Source organism: Mobula hypostoma, chromosome 8 (genome assembly GCF_963921235.1).
Source record: "Mobula hypostoma chromosome 8, sMobHyp1.1, whole genome shotgun sequence".
NCBI classification, from domain to species: domain Eukaryota; kingdom Metazoa; phylum Chordata; class Chondrichthyes; order Myliobatiformes; family Myliobatidae; genus Mobula; species Mobula hypostoma.
The window spans coordinates 47,745,637-47,768,117 of record NC_086104.1 but is presented as its reverse complement, the minus strand read 5'-3'; the positions used below and the strand labels follow the sequence as shown (position 1 = coordinate 47,768,117).

At 34.3% G+C, this 22,481-nt stretch overlaps 1 protein-coding gene and 1 long non-coding RNA gene across 7 annotated transcripts in view; one reads left to right on the top strand and one right to left on the bottom strand.

Annotated features, from left to right (window-relative positions):
• The window catches only part of prox1a (prospero homeobox 1a), a 107,908-nt gene extending 99,605 nt beyond the window's left edge, over window positions 1-8,303 (top strand). For 3 of the 5 annotated variants that reach the window (XM_063055794.1, XM_063055792.1, XM_063055795.1), the window contains exon 5: window positions 1,025-8,303. In XM_063055794.1, coding sequence (XP_062911864.1) covers window positions 1,025-1,213 — 189 coding nt within the window. In that variant the 3' untranslated portion in view covers window positions 1,214-8,303. The remainder of the gene's footprint in view (window positions 1-1,024) is intronic. The other 2 variants (XM_063055791.1, XM_063055796.1) reach the window with 2 other exon arrangements.
• On the bottom strand, window positions 1,946-21,756 carry LOC134350516 (uncharacterized). Of its 2 annotated transcripts, none has more exons than XR_010018915.1 (3): window positions 21,633-21,756; window positions 16,352-16,421; window positions 1,946-2,049 (listed from the first exon to the last, which is right to left on the bottom strand). It is a non-coding gene; the product is annotated as an uncharacterized LOC134350516 (long non-coding RNA). The 2 variants fall into 2 exon arrangements; XR_010018916.1 differs by having other exon boundaries at window positions 16,352-16,418; window positions 21,633-21,755.
• Between the last annotated feature and the right edge of the window lie 725 nt (window positions 21,757-22,481).

The window sequence follows — 22,481 nt, the reverse complement described above, 5'->3', positions numbered from 1 at the left end:
CAATTTATATTATTTTTTTCTCTTCTATATTATTGTATTGCATTGAACTGCTGCTGCTAAGTTGACAAATTTCACAACACATGCCAGTGATAATAAATCTGATTCTGTTTCTGAAATGTACACTGAAATTAAATCATTAATATTTGTCTTAGGAGCTAATCATACCTTCAAACTTATTAGATGAAGTAATACCTCAAGGCACAATGATGAGCACATTAAAGGCAATGTAACATTCCAACTTCCATATTCCCTAAGAAATGAAATGCCAGGTGTTATTTTCTAACATATTTATAAATATTATACATTTATTTGTTGAGACACAGCACGAAAGTAGGCCCTTCCGGCCTTTCAAGCTATGCCACACTGCAAACCCCGATTTAATCCTAGCCTAATCACGGGATGGTTTACAAAGACCAACTAACTGACCTACTGGTACGTCTTTGGACTGTGGGAGGAAACGGGAGCACCCAGGGGAAACCCACTCAGTCACAGGGAGAATGCACAAACCCCTTATAGTCAGTGGCAGGAGTTGAACCCAGGTCACTGGTACTGTAAAGCATCGTGCTAACTGCTGTGCTACCATGTTAAATATCTGGAAAATATTTCCAACAAATAGAAGCTGCCATTGGGTTTTTCAGTACTCACTTTAACTGTTATGTTTTAGTTTAAATAATTAATTTAGCACTCTTTTGTTTGTTGTAAATTGCAACACCTAAACTTTATATCAGAATAAAATTAAGAAAATGTTAATAGCTTGCAAACTGCACCTGTGTCTTTGAGTGTAGAGGTAGATAAGTCTGGTTGTTGCAAAGATAAATAAATATCATCTTTCCAGAAACAGCCTTCCTGAAATAAACTGGGAACTGCAAACTTTTCCATATTTAGGGTCTGTGTGTACAGAACTGCTGCAAGCTTTGGTAAGAACGATGAAAGCTTAGCCTCCAGCCCTCCCCATTTTAATAAATCAGAGACTTTGGATTGAAATTGAAAACTCGACTAATGTCATTGTCTCCTTCTGTATCAGCAGGTTCCGGAGAGGTTCTTGGAAGTGGCTCAGATCACATTACGAGAGTTTTTCAATGCCATTGTTGCAGGCAAAGACGTTGATCCTTCCTGGAAGAAGGCCATCTACAAGGTCATTTGTAAGCTGGACAGTGAAGTCCCGGAGGTTTTCAAATCTCCAAACTGCCTGCAAGAGCTGCTGCACGAGTAAAGATGCCCAGAGCCGTCAGACGTAATATACCCTTTTCCAATCTGATGCCCAATCATTGTATTGTTGCTTTACATAGCTCTAATTTGTTAATTTTCCATGATGTTTTACCCTTTTACATTTGACCTTGTCAGTAGGTTATTCTCCACAGCCTTGAACCTACTAATGCTGAAACCTGAATCCTTCTGTTTTGAAGGTTATTTGATTTGATTTACTGAAAGAAAAATGAAGCGTGAGTGTGTACTTTTATTTTTGATATTTCATGGTATTACACCTGAGGAGATCTGCTCTGTCAGACAATAGGGTTTATTAATGATTAGTTGTGGCAAATGGCAAATAACTATGACATCATTGGAACAGTAAAGTGACTGTCATGGGATACAACACTACACACTAGGAGGTTTGGCCCAGTTGTATCATTACCAGAGATGTTTAAGCCTGCTATTGTTTTGATTTCAGGCATGATACCAATTGATCTTCCCACCTTCCCCCCCCAACTAGCATACACCATATAGCTTGACTATACCTATGATGTCATTTATATATCTAAATAATCACTACCTGCAAGTGGCATGCATTTATTCTTTGGTCTCTCTAGCTGATGTCAGTCCATGTTGCCTTGATTCCCATCTTACAATTTTCCACCAAAAGAGATTTTTCTATTAGCATTCTGTAGTTTCACTAAAATGACTCCTTCATTTTAGCCTCTCCACGGCAGAGTAATTCTTCTTTCACACAGTGAGGTTCCTGTGTTCTTCTAATGATCCCAGATGATTCAGGAAAGGTTCATAACCGGCCAAATCAGCAGACAGGTTTAATTATCCAGAGAGGAAAGGTTACTAAAAAATAAAAAAAATCCCCAGTTGATTTGTTAGTATTCAGCAAAATTTAACAAACAAAATGCATTTATTTAAAATGAGGCTATCCTGCCTGCTGGATGTTCATTAGCTATTATGTACCCCAATAAAACTTTAAATCTCTAGCATAATGTATTTATTCAGTCCAAATATCCTGTAAACTGACAGATTTTCAAACATGGAAATGTGCTGTGAACTTTATTTGAGATTTTTTTTTCCTGGCTCTGCTCCTTAAAGTAACAGTTTGCATTGTTAACTGAAGAAAATTAACTTGAATATTAAATGATTGAGAATGTGTCAGTTTACCACATTTCAAACCATGAGGGGACATCAGGTTGTTATTATTTAAGTTGGGGGGAATCTGTTCAGGTACAAAGGGAAAAAAAATTGAATACAAAAACAAATGTGCTTTAAAGTGCAAATCATTATAAGAGAACTGCTGAGTGCAATGAGCACATAATTGTAATTAGAATACAGGTTCTTTGTGAAAATGGTTACTTGTACATAGTGTGCAAATGTTCTATTGACACTGAAAGTCATATGTGCGTAAACATGCCATGCTGTTAGAATCTGTTTTAAACTAAGATGCTCACCACAGGGAACTTGAAATTGTCCAGATTTAATCTGATTTATTTTTAACTGCAACTATATGAAACAAATTACAAACTGTTTTACACTATTTGTGCAAATACATCAAAAATATTAAGCTTGATTTGATACCACTTCATAAGCAGCAGATTTTTTCTTCCTCGCCCCATTCTCCTTTTTTTAGCAGTTTGGTTTTTAGTGTTGGCACTGACTACTGAAAGCATCCCGAGTAATTAGATGAAGGGAACATGCTGAACCATGTATAATTTTTAAAGTTTATATATAATATATATATTTATGCAGTTATACTGAAAATACCTTCATTAGCCTGATTTAATTGTTATTAGAGTGTGACTTTTGGTAGTAGCATATTTATTTTATTTACCAACATAATTACTACTGAGAACAAACCTCTGTGTTATGACTGATGTAGAGTTCTATCTGTGTCAGTTTATTTGAGACAAAATTGGCTTTAAACCAATCCAGTTTGATGACCATACACATTTTCAGTCAATCAGACCCACCAGCCAGCATATACATAATATATTTTAAAATGACTAAACTGAGATATAATGAAGTGTTAGAACTGGGTTTGAATATAGCCACTCTGTCTTAATAGGAGTTTCTGACAAAATGAAGCAGGAAAGTGTGCACTTTCTGAATACACAATTTATGATATACTATTACAAAAGGATTGGCATAATTATTGCACCTTTTTGAAATTTATCTTAAGAATGAATCTTCAACATGGTAGTTCACCACAATCCAGTGGCTCCGTACAGAAGGATGCCAATGCTTATTATTTGGTATAAAGCTAAATTCATGTAACCACAGACTGAAAATGGATCTATTACTGTTTCTGCCCTATTTGAAACTAAATTGCGTTAAACTTATTGGTTTATGGTATGTTACACATTTCATTTTGCCTAATTGGTTTGTAATTTAAGCCCATGTATAAAATCAAACCTACCAGTTAGATTGCTAAATAGGTTTTGTCATTAGGAATTCCTGGTGTTCAGGCCAGAAATTCTAGATTGCAAGCTGCGATTCACTCAATTTCCAGGCTGCAGAAAGGCTGATACTGCATTAGAAGTTTGATCGGTAAGGATTATTGGAAAATTTTCCATTGGATTTACAGTCCACTATCTTAGATAATATCAAACAGAAGTATAGCTTGTTAGGGTAACTGGTCTCAAAACTATTAAATGCTCACTGTTAGACTCTTAACAGAAAAGTGACCGTCACTTTAGGATGAATTCAAAAGTTTTTTTAAAAATTTGTTCACTATATTCAGGTTGAAGTGAAATGACAAAGATAATACAAATTTAAATTTAGGACTCGTTATTTTCTCTTTTTATATTTAACACGATAGTAATTCATCTTTGGTTGCAAGCGCTGAACTTGCAGTATAGAAGCATTTGCTTGTTGAACTCCTCCTCTGAAATTTGTTTCCATTGACCTCCATTGAGCTATATCTCGAGTGGAGTATAATGTGCAGGAACTACTACTACACCACTGCTCCTCCACAGGCAAAGAAAAATTTCTTCCCTGACACACATTCATTTTGCCATTCAACAATATTGAATCTAATTTCAGTTTATAAATACATAGGCTAAATAGTCTCTGCAAAATAATTTTTCTAAACACATCCTGCACTGAGTATTCCAGATTAGAATTTTTCTGTGTATAGATGTTCCAGGTCCAACTGTGAGAATATTCTGGGATAATTAAGACTGAGATGGATAGAAAAAGGGGCCTGGCTGATGGAACTCTCTGTGTTGGATATCAGCATTACAGACCTTGATGTTTTGCTGGATGTACCAATACATCAACATTTTTTGAAGCATGTGGATAGTTTGGAACAAAATTACATTGTGTTTTCAAGCTTTGAAACCAAAGTAATTTTTAAAATGGTATTTTTATTATTTCTGTTGGGTAAAGATTAACAATGTTGAGAAAACATTTTCAGTGAATGAATCACTTTAAAAGTCCTGATTTATGTAAAATGTTGCATTTAAGTTAATGAATTAAACATTCGTATTGATATAGGACTGAAGCTATCATTACAATTCATTATTTTTTATTCTGTTGTCAGAAATGCTGATGATTGAATTGTAATTAGTCACAAACAAGAACAAAATGTTGGCTTTGCAGTGGCAGAAATAGAGTGAATCATTGAACGATGAGCATTTTAAAAAATTGTTTTTTATTGCATTTTACTTATTTGAATTTTTTTTCTCTTAAGATGATCGGAGCACTTGAAATCTCAATCATGCAAAATTTAATATTTTGTACATTTACAATTTTTTTAAATTATGAGGAATTGGGTGTTATAACAATGTGAGTGACCCTAATGTTACAGTGTAACTTATCTTTAAGTTCAACTGATGGAATGAAATGCAGGGAGCAATTAATGTCAACACATAGCCTTAAAAACCTGCTGACATCAAATTAGTAGCACAATGCCTGAAATACCCAATCACAATTAGAGAGCACTTGCAGTGTCTGTACACTTAAAGAAATGCAGACAATAAAATCAAGTGTCATTGTATTCACTATGCATCTAAACCAAGTTTGCCAACTTAACTTTGGTGTGCCCCCAAAATGCTGAGTCCTTCATTTGAGTTTGCGTTGTCCTGACTACTTAGCTTTGCCTGGCAGAATTATGTACCAATCACTCAGTCTCAATTAGTACTGACATGTTGTTACTACAAAATTTGAAAACAAACTTGTCTAATGAAATTAGTTATCAGTATTGGTGATCCTATTATAGGACTGACCTTGAAGAATACCAGATAACAGTTCTGTGCTGTCATTACAATATGGTCTCAATTAGAGGTGCGATGATTATCATAAACAGAGTTAAGGGCTTTACTTTCTTGTTTCCTTGTTTAAAGAATAAGTGTAAGATTTATTAAATAATTAAATTGTGCACAAAATTGCAAAGAGTACCATACATCCTAACATTTTGTACAGAATCAAAATGAATGGGTTCTAAATCATCTCAATATTTTATTCTGTAATAATGGCACAACTAGTTGAACAGGATAGTTTTGTAATATGATTTTAATAAAAACTGCATTCAACAGTCTAATTGTAATTCCATTTAACCTAATTCACTTTGTCCAGTATATAAAGAATATTCTGGAAATTTCATTTGAACTGGAATGCTTTTATGAGAGCCATAATGCCTTTGTGCCTCCAGCTACTTTTTTTTCTTATAAACCTGAGATTATCCTGATTGCTTCACAAGGTTTGCTGTCATTATACTGGCATACACTTTACGTATTCATGATGTAACAGCTAAAAGAGGCAGGAGGTCAGATGCTTCAGACTGGAAATTTATATAGTTTAATATGAGCTCATGATGGATGATATATCTGTAAATTATTACCCATTTCTGTATTCTTATTGCTAATAGAAATTTAACATTGCATATAAACTTGAGGTGATATCCTGTGCCTAGACCTTAAATGCACCAGCTTGAAGGATACAGACACCTTCAATTTCCCAATTTCCCACATATATAATTGTTCTTGTGCCTTGTGTGGCTGAACATTTTTTTAATTTGGGATTCTTGAGGATTTCCTTTTTATTCATAACCAACTGCAATAAATGCCAGATTTACTGAGTGATAGCTATGCATATATTGTATCTTTATAAAAATAAAACAGCTGGAAAAAAATTTTTGAAGAGAATTTTTAGAACAGTTTGATAAAGCAAATTATTTTTTCCTCTTCAACTGTTTGCTCAGCATTCAAGTATGGGAAATCTTGTAGAAGCCAATTTTTTGTAACTGTGGTGCAAATTTTGTGTTTTCATAGATTATAAAAGTAGTATATAGAAGCAATATTTCATATGATGTGATTATACGTGTGAAGTGAAAGCTGACTTTTCCCCTTTAGATGGACAACTTTTCTATTTTAGACATGCTGAAAATATGTTTTGTGAAGAGAATGTTTTGCTGTGACCTCTGCGACAATTATATTTATGACTATTGCAGGATATGCCGCAGAGAACATTCACAATACTGAGAAAATTACATGGCAGACATTAAGTTCAAGTATTTAAATAGTACGAGGTATTTACTCGCATATTTTGTTGCAGTTAGGTTGTGCCTCAGAGTATCAAAGCTGGTAATCTGCTTTAAGTTTCTGATTTAATACTTTTGATTTTTGTAAAGTAATTGCATTAAAAATATGTGGGTAAATATTCCACTAAAGTATAAAAAGGGAGCCCTCGAGAAATGCTAACTTTAAATTACCATTTTTCAAAAATTTAATTAGTTTTTCATATTAATGCTTTCCTTTTCCTTAAAAATAAACATCTTTCATATTTAATTTGTTGCTGTGTTTAATGCTGTCACAGGAAATATAATGCATGATGTGAATTTGATCATTAAGTATGTATTGAATTTCCTATGGGGGGGAACTGCCAATTTTCCCACATGTAAGTTTGTTAGCCCTTGGAATTCTAATTAGATTTATAAAAATTCTTTGAAGTTCACTTCATTGTTTATTGTATTCAGAATCCACAAATTCTGCATTCATTATTCATTATGAATTCTGTATCATGTAAAATATTTACAGAATGTATATTGCATCTACCCAGTAAATAAATGAGAGTAAATGGATGAATCCTAAGACCTTCCTTGTGGTGATGTCAGAAGCATAGAAATCAGCAGCTACATCAAAAGCACCTGCACTTGTAAACTCTGTAATTTACCTAAACCCTATCCACACCATTTTATTTAAGTGGTAGTTTAATGTTGACTTATTTTTTGAGAACTCCCTTAAAATTAAATGACAAGGGAGAAGGCTATTTTGGAAATGGTTACTACATATTGCACTTCTGTTGCAGAATGTGAAGTTGAATGAAACACACTCATCTTGTCATAGAGAACTATGGGGTATGAACTGCCTGCGATGAAAACGCTTGTGTGTATATAGTTGCAGAAAGTGACAAAAACACTGCCTTTATATTATTTAGCAATATGTTGTACATAGCATTATGCTCCTTTTTGTATTAAATACTTGTTAATTTGAAAATAGTGCGGTAATTATAACTGACATAGTCAGTGTTTTGATTTTCTTTTCTAGCTAGAGACCATTTTGATTGTGGAATTTTGTTGTTGTTGTTAATTGTTCTGAAGACTTTGCATAATTTATTGGTTTAATTTATCCTAATTTATTCAAAGGTGTACAATTTTGTATTCCCAGGGATGTACTGTAATAATTGATCATTTAATGAAATGATGATCCCTATACATTTTATGGGGTGCAGTAGCCAACTGACTTAAGCAATGGTTATTAAATACTGCTTGGCAGCTACTAAATTTTGAAGATAAAACCGTTTGCTGAATAACCGATTTTATTTTGTGTGTTTTAAGCTTTTTTGTATGGTATCCAGACTTTTACCTTTGCTTTGTACCACCTACAGACTACAGTAGTTCAATTGCCTTGTGTGCCTTCCATTCTTCTCTAAACTGAATGTATGTGCAGTATATATGCAAGCTTGTGCAGAATAAATATAATTCCAAATACATTGTTTGCACTTATTTTGTGTTTGCCTTTCACATTTTTGATTTTTGTGGCCAGATGCTTTCATTACACGCATAGAGGGCAAATGAAATGAATTGATGGAGAAGAAATAAGCATGCTAATTTCTTTATGTACTACCTGTGCTTCTACTTTTATTTTTTCTTTGTGTATAGGTTGGTATTAATGTGGATAAGATTATCTGGAAATAAATTTATGAGAGTAAGTTATAGAGATGGATTCAGTACAGCTTGGAAAAGAATTCCTGCCACTTCACTATAAATTCATTTGATTTACCCTCCGAGCACCAGACATTAACAGCCAATGTGTGCAAACACTTGACTAAACCAGCATATCTCACAGTGTATTGTTCAGTAGAAAATTGAGGAACATTGTATGCTGGGGTATTGGACTGTCACTAGTTCCATTTAAAGTGGTGTGGTAATGTAAATCCAAAATCAAATTGTTTTACATAAGCTTATCTCAAGGTCAATGGAGGATTTTGATGTTACTTTTTTAATAAAAATATGCTATAATATGCACATCCTGAGGTCAGTGGAGACTAATTGCATTTGATATTTTTTATATGTAGTAGATTCCAGTTAATTGGGACCAATACATTTTGGCTAATTAAGTGGCTGCCCCAATTAGTTGAAGTTTCATGGAAATAGTTAATAAAGTATAAAAAAGACAAACTGACTAACAATTTGTGTATTTAAATAAAATGCAAAGCAAGTAAGAACACTGCCAATATAACTACAGTACTATAAAACTATGTATTAGTTCCTAATAGTTTTTGACAGAGGAATTTATCCAGTGTGTGCAATGAACAAAATCAGCACAGACACACAGTGCAGATAATGGGCTGCCTTCATACAGTGCTATCGATGATGGAATACTCCAAATCTTCATTTTCATTGTAACATTCAAGATGAATGTCAATACCTTAGAATTTAGTGCTTCAAACCACAGGGAGCAAAACAATTCCAAATTTTCTTACTGTTTATTTCATGTCAACAATCAGTACCAAAAATCACTTTCTTGAACACAAACGCATACAACTGATGGTATTTAAAAACTTTGCTCAAAGCATTGCGTAGCATCTATTGACCATACAAGTATGCATGACTGATGCTAGTTAGAATCTGTTTGGCAACATTCTCCTGCCCCAAGTAAGCAACATAACGTCCCAAATAAATGAAGGGAATCCCAGCAATTTTTTTCAATTAATTTTTGTTCTTGAATTGGTTTCTCAAATAAGTGGCTGCCCTGATTAACCAATGGCCAAATTAACAGAAATCCTCGTATTTTTAAATGATTCATACAGATTCCTTGAATTTGAGGTTCTTTGCCTAATGTAATTGGAAACAGTCAGGTTCAAATATCATTTACCCTTTGAAGTGTAACATTTAAAATATAACTTTTTTTAATATGACATTTTGAGCTATGCCAGACATTTGTTCAGTTCAAAGCTTTTTGCATAAACAAAACACAGAGAAATCCAGGGCAAGTGTTAGGTAAAAGTTCCATTTAACTAGTGAGTTAACACAGACTTTAAAAAAAAATGTTTGAACATACTGCAGCAGCTGAAAATGGAGTTTGTTAATGAACCCAATTAAAAATGCTTTTAAGTAATAACTAGGCTTTATAGTTATTTCATTTCACAGCAGGGAATAATATGTACTTCTGTTATCACTTAACATTTTGAAAAACAGTTGGAGTGTCAATTATGGATCTACTCATAAGAGTTAAAGTGAAGAGTTTTGATGATTGGGGGAAACCTGGTGTGGGAGACAGTCCAGAATTTCCTGTGGTCAGAAAAAATGGGAAGAAAAGTTAGCCTGTCCATATAAGGAAGGTTTACTCACCTAACAAATAAGGTACATTTGAGTTTAGAGACAATCAAAACCAGGAAGAAAGGATAGAACGTAATTATTTTCCATATTCATTAGGAAGGGTTTGAAGTTAGAAGCAAGAGAGTTTTGATTTCAAATGTTATATAATGTATGAAATAAGTTAAGATACAATTTATGAAGCTATTCTAAATTCAATTCATCTATCGGAAGATCAGAGGAGCAGGTCAATGAGATATGACTGAAAGAAGCAACCTACAGATCTGCTGTTTTTGGCCACACTAGCAATCATATGATTAGAGGTTGCACAGTGGAACACAATCTTGAATGTAAAAAGTATTGGCACTATTTCCAGAAATGATACTCATCATTGAATCTCAAACTACCAAAAACCGAACTTCATACACTGGTATACAACAAATATAAAAAAACAAAATTTCCTGGTTTAACTTGGTTTCAGATCAAGGTATTTAGCTCGTTCATCTAAGTTCTAAGATCCATCACCTAAGGATTATGGACAATCCATCCTCTCTTATTATGTGCCCATTCTCTTATTATGTGGTCCAATGTTCCATTCATTTGGTGATGAAATCAAGGGGGGAATGAGAACCCTTATGGCCTTTTACATAATTAGGAAAGGTCAGCTGAAACCTTATTAAATGAACATGCAATAAGAAGCAGCAACAAATAATGTGAGCATATACTAACACATCTTCTGTATGTGGATAGTTGTTCTTTCTATTCTCAACAACAGATTACATTTGTGTTATGATCATAGGAAATTGAAGTGAGAATGAACGCAGGCCAGAGGGGAAAATGATGGAAAGCCATGGGCTATCAGTAGAAACAATCAATGATAATTTTGTTTTATCAGTGTTCTACCAATGATGTGTCGAAAGATGGAGAAGGATATTTCAAAGACACACAGAATATTTGAATAAAGGCTCAAAAATCGCAATGGCAGAGATAATGTAAAGTGTGGCCTGGCCTTGGAGATATTTGCAGAAAAGAGACAGAATTTTAAATGTGATATCCCAGGATATTCTAGAATAGGGTGGGCCACAGGCTGAATTGGTCTTCCATTCCCCATAAGCTTTAATTACTTTCCTGTTGCAACATGCTGGAAATATAGTTCAAAATATTGTGGTGGAGCCAGTCATTCATTTGTAGCCTTGGTGAACAAGTGGACTGGAACTTTACCCATACATTTTATTAATTAAAGAATAAATGTATTAGCATTAAGTTAGGTACAGGTGGAACAATAAGCTAAAAATACAAAGGTGTAAAATTTGTACTGGATTCCACAGTTTGGGGTTTCTTTTGAGGCCTCTAGAGTTGAGTAGCATGACGAAAAAATTAATTCCTAATCGTGAACTGATAAAGTGGATGCATGGCTGCAGAGCTCATATTTGTCATATGGTATGTCTCCAGTACCCTGTTATTCATCTGAGGCCAAAGCTGGTAACAAAGACACTTTGGTCATCACTGATACATTGTCAGTTGATCTAAAATGCAAGGTTCAAGCAATTTTGTTAAGGACTATCTAACATAATTGGAAGTAACAGGATGTTCAGATTGTGGAGATTCTACTCTAGTTATACAGTAGGTAGAAGAAGAAAATGTCACTGTAATCAAAAATGGCTCTGAAAATTCAATGACTGGATGATCATTTTTTTCATGCTGAAAAAGTGATAAATTTAACTTCAAAGAAAGAAGCCATTTAACTATCCAAACAATAAACTCAAAAATATTACATGTATTAAAAGGTTCATTAAGAATTTCAGAAAAAAATACAATTTAAGGCTTTTGAAAATAGTTTTGTAATATTGGCAGGTCTAAATGCTAGTTCAAGATTGTTGGTAACACTAAAATGTTAATGTATAAGTTACATACCATTACAAGCAAGAACATGAAGAGCATTAACATTTGAAGAATAAGCAAAATGATTTATAATGTCTTTGACCTTGAATAGATTTGTGAAGGGCAACTAAATGACCTCATTTCAGCAACAACAGAAAATGCTGATGACAGATCGAAGGTCAACTAGTGTCTAAAGGAGGAGCTTCCATCAGAATTCATCAATGTAATCTGGCACCTGGCGGATTTCATTTAAACAGTTCTTCAAATAAATAATATTCCTGGATATCATACTTTCTCCTGGATAATGACCCAGCATTTGTGTGATGCTGTTGATTAATCATCACCACAGAGAAAAATATCTTATTAATTAATAAATAACTCCCTCCAAGGTTCAGTTAAAACTGATATTTTAATTCTATGTATACCAATGTTGAAATAATTTAAGTAATTCAAGAAGATCAGTTATTAATCAAAATAATAAAAATACATTTCACATACTTTGTTCGGCACCATGCTTGAAAAAAATAATCTGTGGGAGAATAGACAGTGTTGCCCAATAACTAAACTATATTTATTTCAGTGTTATGAGATGGAAAATGTACTTATCAAACAATAAAAGAGTGATAAATATTTCCAGGCTATTTCACATCTCTCATGAAAATTGACCAGGGCACATCATGGTAGGAATTACAGACATGCATCTGATGTGGTATCAGTGCCACAAGAACATCAAATTATGTAATTCCCTGTGTGAAACTCCATTTGAAGCAATGGGTTGGAAATTGATCCATATTGTAATGGGAGTAACCATGTTTTCATAGCATACCAGTAAATTGGGATCACACGAAATTAAGTCACTTATTTGCATTTTATCCCTCAAGCCCAGTCCCTAGAGTGTTCATCTGCCTGTTCTTCCATCCATTTTCATCTCCACTGGCACCCATATCAATAATCTCACTCCAACCTGCCATCCCTGAGACTTTATGACCATCCACTAATCCGCCCAATCCATCAATCTCCTTTTCCAAATCAATGATTACCCACAGGGCAACGAATCAAGGTCACTTACCTGAAGTTTGACCCTATCACAGATACTGATCATTGTCTTAATTCCACAAAACCAAGCACCTACCTGGGCACTTATACAACCACACCTTAACTGCCATCACCTGTAGCTTCCTCCCCTCCCGACTCTGGCAATACCTGATCACCAGACTACATACTCTACAATTTGAATTAAAACTAAAAACACAATTTTACACAAGGCGTAAAATAAATCAGATGTCATACACACTCTAAACAAATTTGAGAGGTAAGATCAAAAAGTACCTGGCCTATTGAAACAACTTCCAATTGCAACTGTAGAATTTGTGTATGGACCTAAAATTATAAAAGGATAGCAAATATTGCCAACCACAGAGATGAAAATTTGGTTTTAGAAATACTCTGACTTTGGTTTATTTTTCAAGGTGATGGCCATGAAATAATTTTGACCAACTAACTGTCAGGCAGAGAAGAACAAGCAGGATATGGACAATGAAATATATTCATCATCATATTCACGATTCCATCCAAAGAAATCCATCAATAAGCATGCTTTCAGAAATTATTTTCTTTAACAATAAGTTCTACTTTTTTTGGAGACAAAATGATAAATTTTCAAACCATTGCAATTTTGAGCACATTTAATAATTTCTTCTGAAGTTTTGTCAGAAGGAATTTTTTAACCTGCTATTTTTCAGAAGACAAGTGTACAGATTTTTTTAAAAACTTCAAATGGAAATCACAGCAAAAATAAAAGATTAGCTGACAAATATGCTAAAAATGGCAGTGACAGAGAGCAGCAATGTGAGAAAGGTACAAAATATGATTCATTGTATAATCTTTTCTACACAGTCATGTGATAATTATGTTGTAATTCAGTAACATACCAGTTATTGCACGGAGTAGTGCAGTAATATGGGACTATTCCTCCAGTTTCATTTGTCTGCCAATATAGCATCGGTTACATAAATCAGGCTGACATAAAAAGAGGCATGCATTAATTATTTTGTTGAAACACGAATACATAATGCAGTGGGATATGCAATTTTAGAGGTACTGAAGTTGAAGAAATAGGAAGATGTAATTTTAATATAATGAGCACAGACTAAAACTCACTTCAATTAAAACTTTAATCTGCTGCTATAATAACCTCAGTGCAATTAAGGTAATATTTGAATCTAGTCCAATTTTGTTATTCAAGGATTATTGGTTACCAGCATTCCTGGAAGAAGACTAACATCCAGTTGCTGTATAACCAATAAAAGAAATATATAATAGATATGTATATGTATGAATACACATTGTGATAATATATGATTAAAATCTGAAGAAAAGCAATTCTGTTTTTCCTATCTAGCCTGCTACCATCTAAATTATCAGTAGCGCTCTACACTCCAAACTCAAATTTAAATCTAAATTGGAAAAGAACCTTGTAAACAGGGCTATCGGGTGAATTTAGTGTCACTGTCTGACACAACATCAGAAGCAGACAGTTTGAAATGACACCACCACTGGAACCACCTGCTTTCTAAATTTTCCTGAAATCTTTTCCACCACCGCTCTCTGCAGTGCCTCATGTATGGCTGAAGCAGCATCTTTGTATTATACGAACAGTCTGCTCCATAATCAAATACCATCTGTCGCTACATCTGAACCTAGTTTTAACATCTGTGCTTTCTGGTTTTAACAAAGCTTTAAAAACCAATTGACAAGTTTCACAGTCCACTGCCCAGATACAAAATTACAAACTCAAATGTGTGTTTTCAAAAATTTGTCAATGTATTCTTATACCAGAGTTTGCAAATCGTTGAGATGTTCCCTCTCTGAGGTATTTGTGAGATTAAATACTATTCACCTCAGCTTGGGCAGCCAAGTGTAAAGGAACAACACTTGTTCCTGGGAGCTGCAGCAACCTTTTCATGTGCCAATAGAATCTGCACATGCCAATTGAGAAACAGCAAATTGATCAGCACTGCAACCCCTTCACTCTGAATGAGTATAGATACATGATGCTCGAGGCAGGGGAATGAGGGTGTGGGCTGGGGATGGAAACTAATCGCTGTTACTATTTTATCAGACTGTATAAGAGAATAGATTGTAACATAAATTCTACAGTAAATTCTCTGGAGTGTATTGCAATTAAAAATCACGGTGACTGGCAGCTGGAATACCTTGTTTGCTTGATACTCCCGATCAAGAGCACTGATCAATAAACCATTGGGCAGTCTTCTGAAGATTTGTCTGATCGCCAACTCACCAACAGGAGGCAGGCAAGACTAAATTAGGAAATTTTTGAAAAGCATAATATGCAGTAGCATGTTCTGAGATTAAAAGTCAACTACCACTAGATGTGAGGTGAAGCAAGTTCATCTGTTTCTGTGGGTCACGGCTAAGAAAAACTTCAGTCATCTGTTTTAGCCAGCCTCTTTCTAGTTATTTCCATCCGTCATATACTCTGAAACCTGCCCTTGATTTCAGGTCACATTGATTAAGTAGAAGCAGAAGGATTTCTAATTTGATTAAATAAAACCTATACATGGATTAAACAGCCATATGCTAATATAAGGACAGACATTGTTAAAATTTAGAGGTCATATGTAAATGGATGTGTAACCAAATTTAAGTTTCTCTTTGTAAATGAAGTTAAAATCTTTATTTAATTTAACGTCATTATATTTAATCCCTAATTTCATTTTTTTTAGTTTTGATTGAACAAAAACTTGTCTGAATGCACTAGCTCTATTCAATTCAAGAAGCAGCATCGTAGGTCTATTTCATGGGATACAGATTGACAACGTAGACTGAAATAGCAATGCGCTTTTTTCCTTTCAGTTGTTGGCTTCCTTGATTTCAATTCTACCATATTTCAGTTACTGATGTTTAAGTGCATCCAGCTCCCTGAGCTCAATATCATTTATTAAATAATCTTTTCCAATCTCTAATCCTCTTCTGCATAAAAAAAATACTTCCTAACATCTGTCCTAAACTTCATTCACTTACCCTATGGAAATGTCTAAGTCCACCAATAAAACTGTGACTAAGACATCCAGTTTTGAGGCTGAAGATGCAATTATATCTCCAGGCAATTCCCTTTCAACAAATTCCATTGTTTCCATTCTGTTCCTGGGCAAAATATGATCTAATTTATGATGATCATACTTGAAACAGTATTCCAAGCACATCCTTAGAATGACTTGAAAGGATTTGAATTCAATCCATTTGGCAATATAACCTATGATCTTCTTAGCTTTATTGAGTACTTCTGTAGACAAATAAATTAACAGCCCTTTCTTTGGTAATTTCCATCCCACCATGCAGAATTCTGTGTTAATTTCCATAGTGCAGCACCTTCTATTTCTCCATATTGAATTGAACGTTGCACTGATTGTCTCATGTGCTTACCTTATAAATGTCCATTTTGTGAGAGGGGGGAAAATGATCCTGAGACGATTCTTGCTATGCGACAATGCTGCTGGAAAGTAAATGCAGATAGACATCATTTATGGGATATTGGAAGGTAGCCTGGAGCTGATTGCTGGCAGGATTTGGCATGCTACAGTACATTGCAATCAGGCTCAGTCCTTTTCTCTACAGTGGCCAAATGTGCACTTTTAAATAGGGGTCACTGGATGGGGACCAGAAGTAAAAGTGTTGCTTACTTATTTAGGTCCAGGAACAGTTCTTATTTATTGCACCATCCAGCTAGGTGCAGTACCTCAGATCTAGTAACTTGGTGGTGACTAATCTGCAGGACATCGATCAATGGCTGGCTTATGCAGACATTTATATGATCACAGGAAGAACAGCATTTGATTCTTCATAGTCTTCATTACTCAGGAATATAATCCCTGATGAGGAGTCACTGAAGGGCAGAAAATTGGTGAATCAAAAGGAGGAAGAAGTGTTTTCATTGTACAAGCGTTTGTACTTATCAGTCCTACCATCTCCAGTTCTAGTGATGGAATTGCCATTAATATCCAAATGCTAGCTTAGTTTCAATTACTGTACAATTTTATCACTAGAGGGGAGACCAAGTTGTAGCAAAATCTGATACAAGATCTAACAACTACCCTAATGGCTACAATCATGTAAATAGTATTGCCCACTTCATAAATGAAAAAAATGTTACGAGGAAATAAATGTTCAAACACATACTAAATGCATGTTGTCTGAGGTCTAGACCTTCCCTTTAGTTTCATAGCACATGGCTTTATAAGATGCAACAGCTGTTTTGGAATTGAGTCAACATGTGGATATCCATTGAGTGAATGAGGCCTCAGAAGGCAGGAGAAAATTCATGTGGAAAAATCTTTTTTAAAAAGAAACATACTTCAAAACTGACAGCTGGCAGACTGTTAGGGAAAAGGTGTCTGAGAAGAAAAGAAAGGGAAGAGCTATAGAAAATAATAATGAGAGATTTGCTAAAGCTTTGGAAGTCATTAAATTAAACCTAATGTAGAAGTTTGACCGCAATTAGAGTGCACAGAACAAATAGCAAGGTTGAAATAAATTTGTTAAAAGTATTTATTCTCTCACTCCTGAAGTTTTACTTTCATTGCTGCTTCTCTAATTACACTGAGGCAAGCAATATCAGCAAATTAGCTTTCATTAGTTCCAGTTATCATAATTGATTTTATTTGCAAAATCACGTGCAGATAAACGTAACACCCACTTTAGAACTTAAGCTCACTTGCTACTTTTGACGATGCACAAGAGACTATATATAATGTGGCCCCTAAGGATTTCAACAGTTTAATTTATATCTACAGGCGCCATTCTTAATTGTCTTGTTAATCCTTTATTTACCTTCCTTGACTCTGGAGTGTTTAAGGTCTCATTTTAATCTAAACAAAATATTTGCAGGCTACTCTGGTATATTTTTGTCTTCACTGAGGAGGCGTGATCTGAGAATGCAAGAGTGGTATTTTATGTGCAATGATCCTTGAAGCTGTCCTTGATTTCTGTTTAAAGTACAAGTATCATTTTCCTTGTATTCTTGAAATGATACCATAAACATATCATTTATGGCAGTGTGGAATTTGTGATTGTCCATAACTGCAGTGATTTAAAATGCTCTGTGGCCTCTGATTTCAATCTTAGTCTATGAAAAAGACATATGCATATATTGCAAAACTTTAAATAAATTTGCTGTGGTCTCTATTAATATTATGCAAATGTAAGTACCATTTAAAACACATTATAGATCTGAGTATTAATATCTCAAAATAATTATAATGATGAAATAACATGTTGGCAATCATCACAGACATGTTATGGTTTGCTCTTTGTCATGGAACCATAGTGTGTGTTTCAAAACATAGTATTTAATAGTGCATGGATATTCTTAGCATTGATACAGTTATCTTTATTTTCTTATTATCAATGAGCCAGATCAATGGTAAAAACTAAATTTGACTTTAATGAATTCAAACTATCAATCAAGGCTTGGAACCAAAATAATATAATTTCTTGAGTCCTATCTTTACATCCTGCAATAAATTATTATATTTATCTAATTGGAATAAGAAAACCAAATTAATCAAATTAATCTTTTTAGGGTTTTTAATACTGAGACAAAATGTAATTATTTTTATCAAAGTGCAGATCTAAAACAAAATTATCAAGTCAATAAAAATAAAAGTAAAACTAGGTAGAACTGAGAGGATTTTGTTTTTAAATGATAAAGCTGTGTTGCCTTCTCAAATGTAGCATGGCTGTTAGGAAATTAAAGAAGAAATGACAGAAAGACAAGGCTAAAGTTAGTCATCCCAAAACAAGAAATTAACTTGTAGGGTTTCACCTCAGTGAGTTAGAGCAGAGACTGAAATCAGCTGACAGGAAGTAATAGACAATATTCCAACATCTATTGTTCAGCTATGGAAAAATTTCATATGTTACATCAGACAATTTCACAATAAATCATGCAACACTAATATCTCTACCATCTAAAGAAAAGATTATATTGTGAAACAAAAATGTTAGCCACGGGCCGCTGTTTTGATGAGAACATTTTCAGTTTCCTGTCTTTCAATTTCCAGTGTAATATTGAAGACATGACAAACTCCAGTCTGCTGTGTTAGTGGACCCACATGAATGTGGAAAGCCACCTTTTTAGGTTTTATAGGTCAGGAAACATAGGAAGCACTAGGCCTTGCATGAACTGCAATTAGAAACAGATGTTGCCTGCTTAAAGGTATATAGGTGACAATGTGACAGTGCTGGAAGAGTGAACATGCCATTTGCCAGACAACAGATGTTTTCTAGTTTTTGTGCCGGAGTCATAAACCTGATTTTGTCACAACCTTACGTGTGGATTAAAGACTACTGTTAAATTCCAGCCTGCTTTCACATCATGAAAATTTAAAGGGGGAAGGTAATGCAGAGAGTCCCTTAATTTATTTAAAGTACGTGTACCTATATATTTATCCTTGTTTGCTAATGAGAGAAAGACTTTCATAATGTCAGAACTACTCAAAGAGCTGTGGCAGATCTCTCATACAAAGTAAACCAGTCCTGGTGGCTTAAACATAGGCAGGTGTACAGTTACATTATTCTGATTTACTGATGATTTTTCAATATATTTTACCTATATATTTTTCCCCGCTGTTACAGTAGTGATCTAAAGTGTCTGTTGGTTGTGAATTGCTTTGGGATTTCTTCAACTAATGAAAGCCTTAATGTTTCAGATCCCATTCATTGTCAGTATTTTCCAGTTTTCTGAGTACTAAAAGTGAAGTCAATTCAGAGCATCAGTTTCTGCTTAATAGTTTTTTAAACAGTCTAAAAGCAAAAGTTGGGAACCTTCAGCAGGTCAGCCAAAGCATATGGAAAGGCAAACAGATGCTAATATTTCAGTTCTGGTTCGTTAGAACCTGGATAAAACAAGTTTTGATTAAGTGTCTTTGATCTGAAATAGTAGCACTTTTCAGAGAAGCTGCCTGACCTGCAAAATATCTCAAATATTTTCTGGTTTTATTTAAGATTTCCTACACTTTTATATATTTTTTAAACTTTATTTTATTGTTCTAAAATGAAGTTAAGTCTGAATCTCTACTCCTCTAAAGGAAACTGCAACTTCAAATAACATTTAGGAATTGGGAAACCCCAGGTCGATGTACTAAACCACAAACTATATAAATATTATTCAGATTTAAATGATAAATAGTCTATTTGAGGAAGTAAAAATTAACATATACATATAGAAAATCACCATATGATCTGAAGGATTGTTCATAATTACATAACTATATAAAGCCTTGTCTTGGTTCTTATTTGGCTTCATGAATAGACAGCACAGCATAGTCTTTTCAGGTTTTAGTCTTACGCAATGTTCACTGAAACTTGTGAAATTGAGCAATAAAGCACGGGCATGGGTAAGAGACTTGAAGAAATACAGACAGTAAAGTTTAATCCAAGTAATTTCACGACAACCAAATGTCCTTGATTCCTCATACCTATCTGTATCTCACTGATTTATATCTCATCTCTTTAAAATAACTCCATCCCAGAGCTAATGAAGTATACATGTGAATTTCCTGTAACTGCATAGACTTGAAATAGTTATCAAATTAACCCAAATTTTAGGTAAAACATGAAACAAAAATATTTGCCAATGTTATATTGTGTATTTTACAACAGTTTTTAAACTTCAGTCTCAATTGGAATTGCATTATGATTTTTATTTCTCTGAAGGTGTTTTATGTAGCCTCAGTACAAATCATGTTAAATATGATACATTTCTCTTATTAAATCTTCCTTAGCCTGTTGAGCCTAATGTTCATGAATGATGGAAAGTGCCTTATATTTTCCATACTGAATGAAAGAATTTTAATGTGAGTTTCATACTTCCTTTAGCTCTGGTTTGTTTGCAATGATTTCAATTAGTTTACAATTGATTTTATATTCTGATGTTCATTAGTGAGTTAGGAAAGTCATTTAAGCAAAGATAAACACCCAATGCTATAATATTTGCTGGAATTTCTCCGGTTACTGCCTCAAAAGAAATTCTACCACTGGAGCTTAGTCTCCACAGACGCTATCCTGTGTTGTCTTGCAATAATGTATAGGGAGTCAAATATGCCAATGGGAATGGTTATAATGACAATTATATCTTGTACTACAACAGTCTAAATTCTCGAGCTGATAGTGATGGATATAAGCGGGTGTTAATTGTATTTCAGTATATTATGGCATGGCAGGGCACTGGTTCACAGTGATATTTCACAGACATCGAATTCTTGATCTCAGCTGTACTGTCAGGGAAAACACCTCCCCATGGGGAGAAGAATGAATCTCTCGGGGATAAGATCTCCCAGCTGCTGCCTCAAAACCAGCATCAATGGAAGCCTGGGAAATATCACCTATCCAACAGCCCAAACTAAAGAGGAGAGCTTCCCAGTCAGGAGAATTGGCAAAATATTTTCTCTATATTTTCATTGCCACAAGTTGTGCAAGATGCTTTAACTTGTGAACTGGCAGCTCCATGTTTGGACACCCATTCACTGAAGAGCACTGGGTTGCTTAGCACAAAGTTCCTGGCTTAGTTCATACACATCTTCAAAATAAAAGAAAATTGCTGAGAGACAGAAAGCCCCCTTGAAAAGATTACAGGAAACTGAAGCATGAAACATCATCTCTATTAATACGTCAAAAGGTAAACAAAAGAGCAAATATTCCAACTTACCTATTCTTTCATTGAACATTCTTTATGCCTTTATTAGTTTTAAATGTACATTTTAAGTGATCCCCATAAAGCCTCCAGTTATGGTGACAATTTTCTACTGAGAGGATCACAAGCAGCCTTCCTTCCTTTCCATGCTGCATCGAACAAAACACACTCCTAACTTTTTGCTGCCATCATGTGGTTTGTTGGGGAATTATGATGATCTTATCAAACAGTATTTCAGTTGTTAAGCTTCTTGTTTCCCATCTCTGAAAGTCAGTTGTTTTCCAAATGATCTGTGCACCTATCTTTATTTGCATTAACAAGACTTTGGATTGCTATGGATGTTTCAGGAGCAATCTCTTCACATCTTTGCAACTTATTATAAGAGATGCTTTTAGTATCCTGTCAATCAACCCAGGCAAGAACGAGAGTAAAGAAGATAATCCTAATTGGATTAGACTATTCCATCATCCAGTATAATATACACACTGAGTGTCAAGGGCAATCAGAAAAGTTATCTGTAAATTCTCAAGAGTGATTTAGAAATCATATTGCAAGATCTTTTTAAGGAGGCACCACCTTGAAGAGATGAATGAGGAGACCCATAATTCCATCCAGTAGTCCACCAGTACACTAAAAATCATTTTCCTATATCATTTAAAGTAGAACATGTCTTTCAACTTTTATCTTTAATAGTTCCAAAATAAAAAGTCTGAGTCCTAGAAGGAGTTTGAATGATTGTATGATGGTAATCATTGGTAAATACTCATAGATCTCCCTTAGTACTGTTCATGTTGAGTTAGAAGTCACACTAATTCATAGCACTGACTTACTTAATTCCTCGAGACAACTCTGGCTTTCATTCCC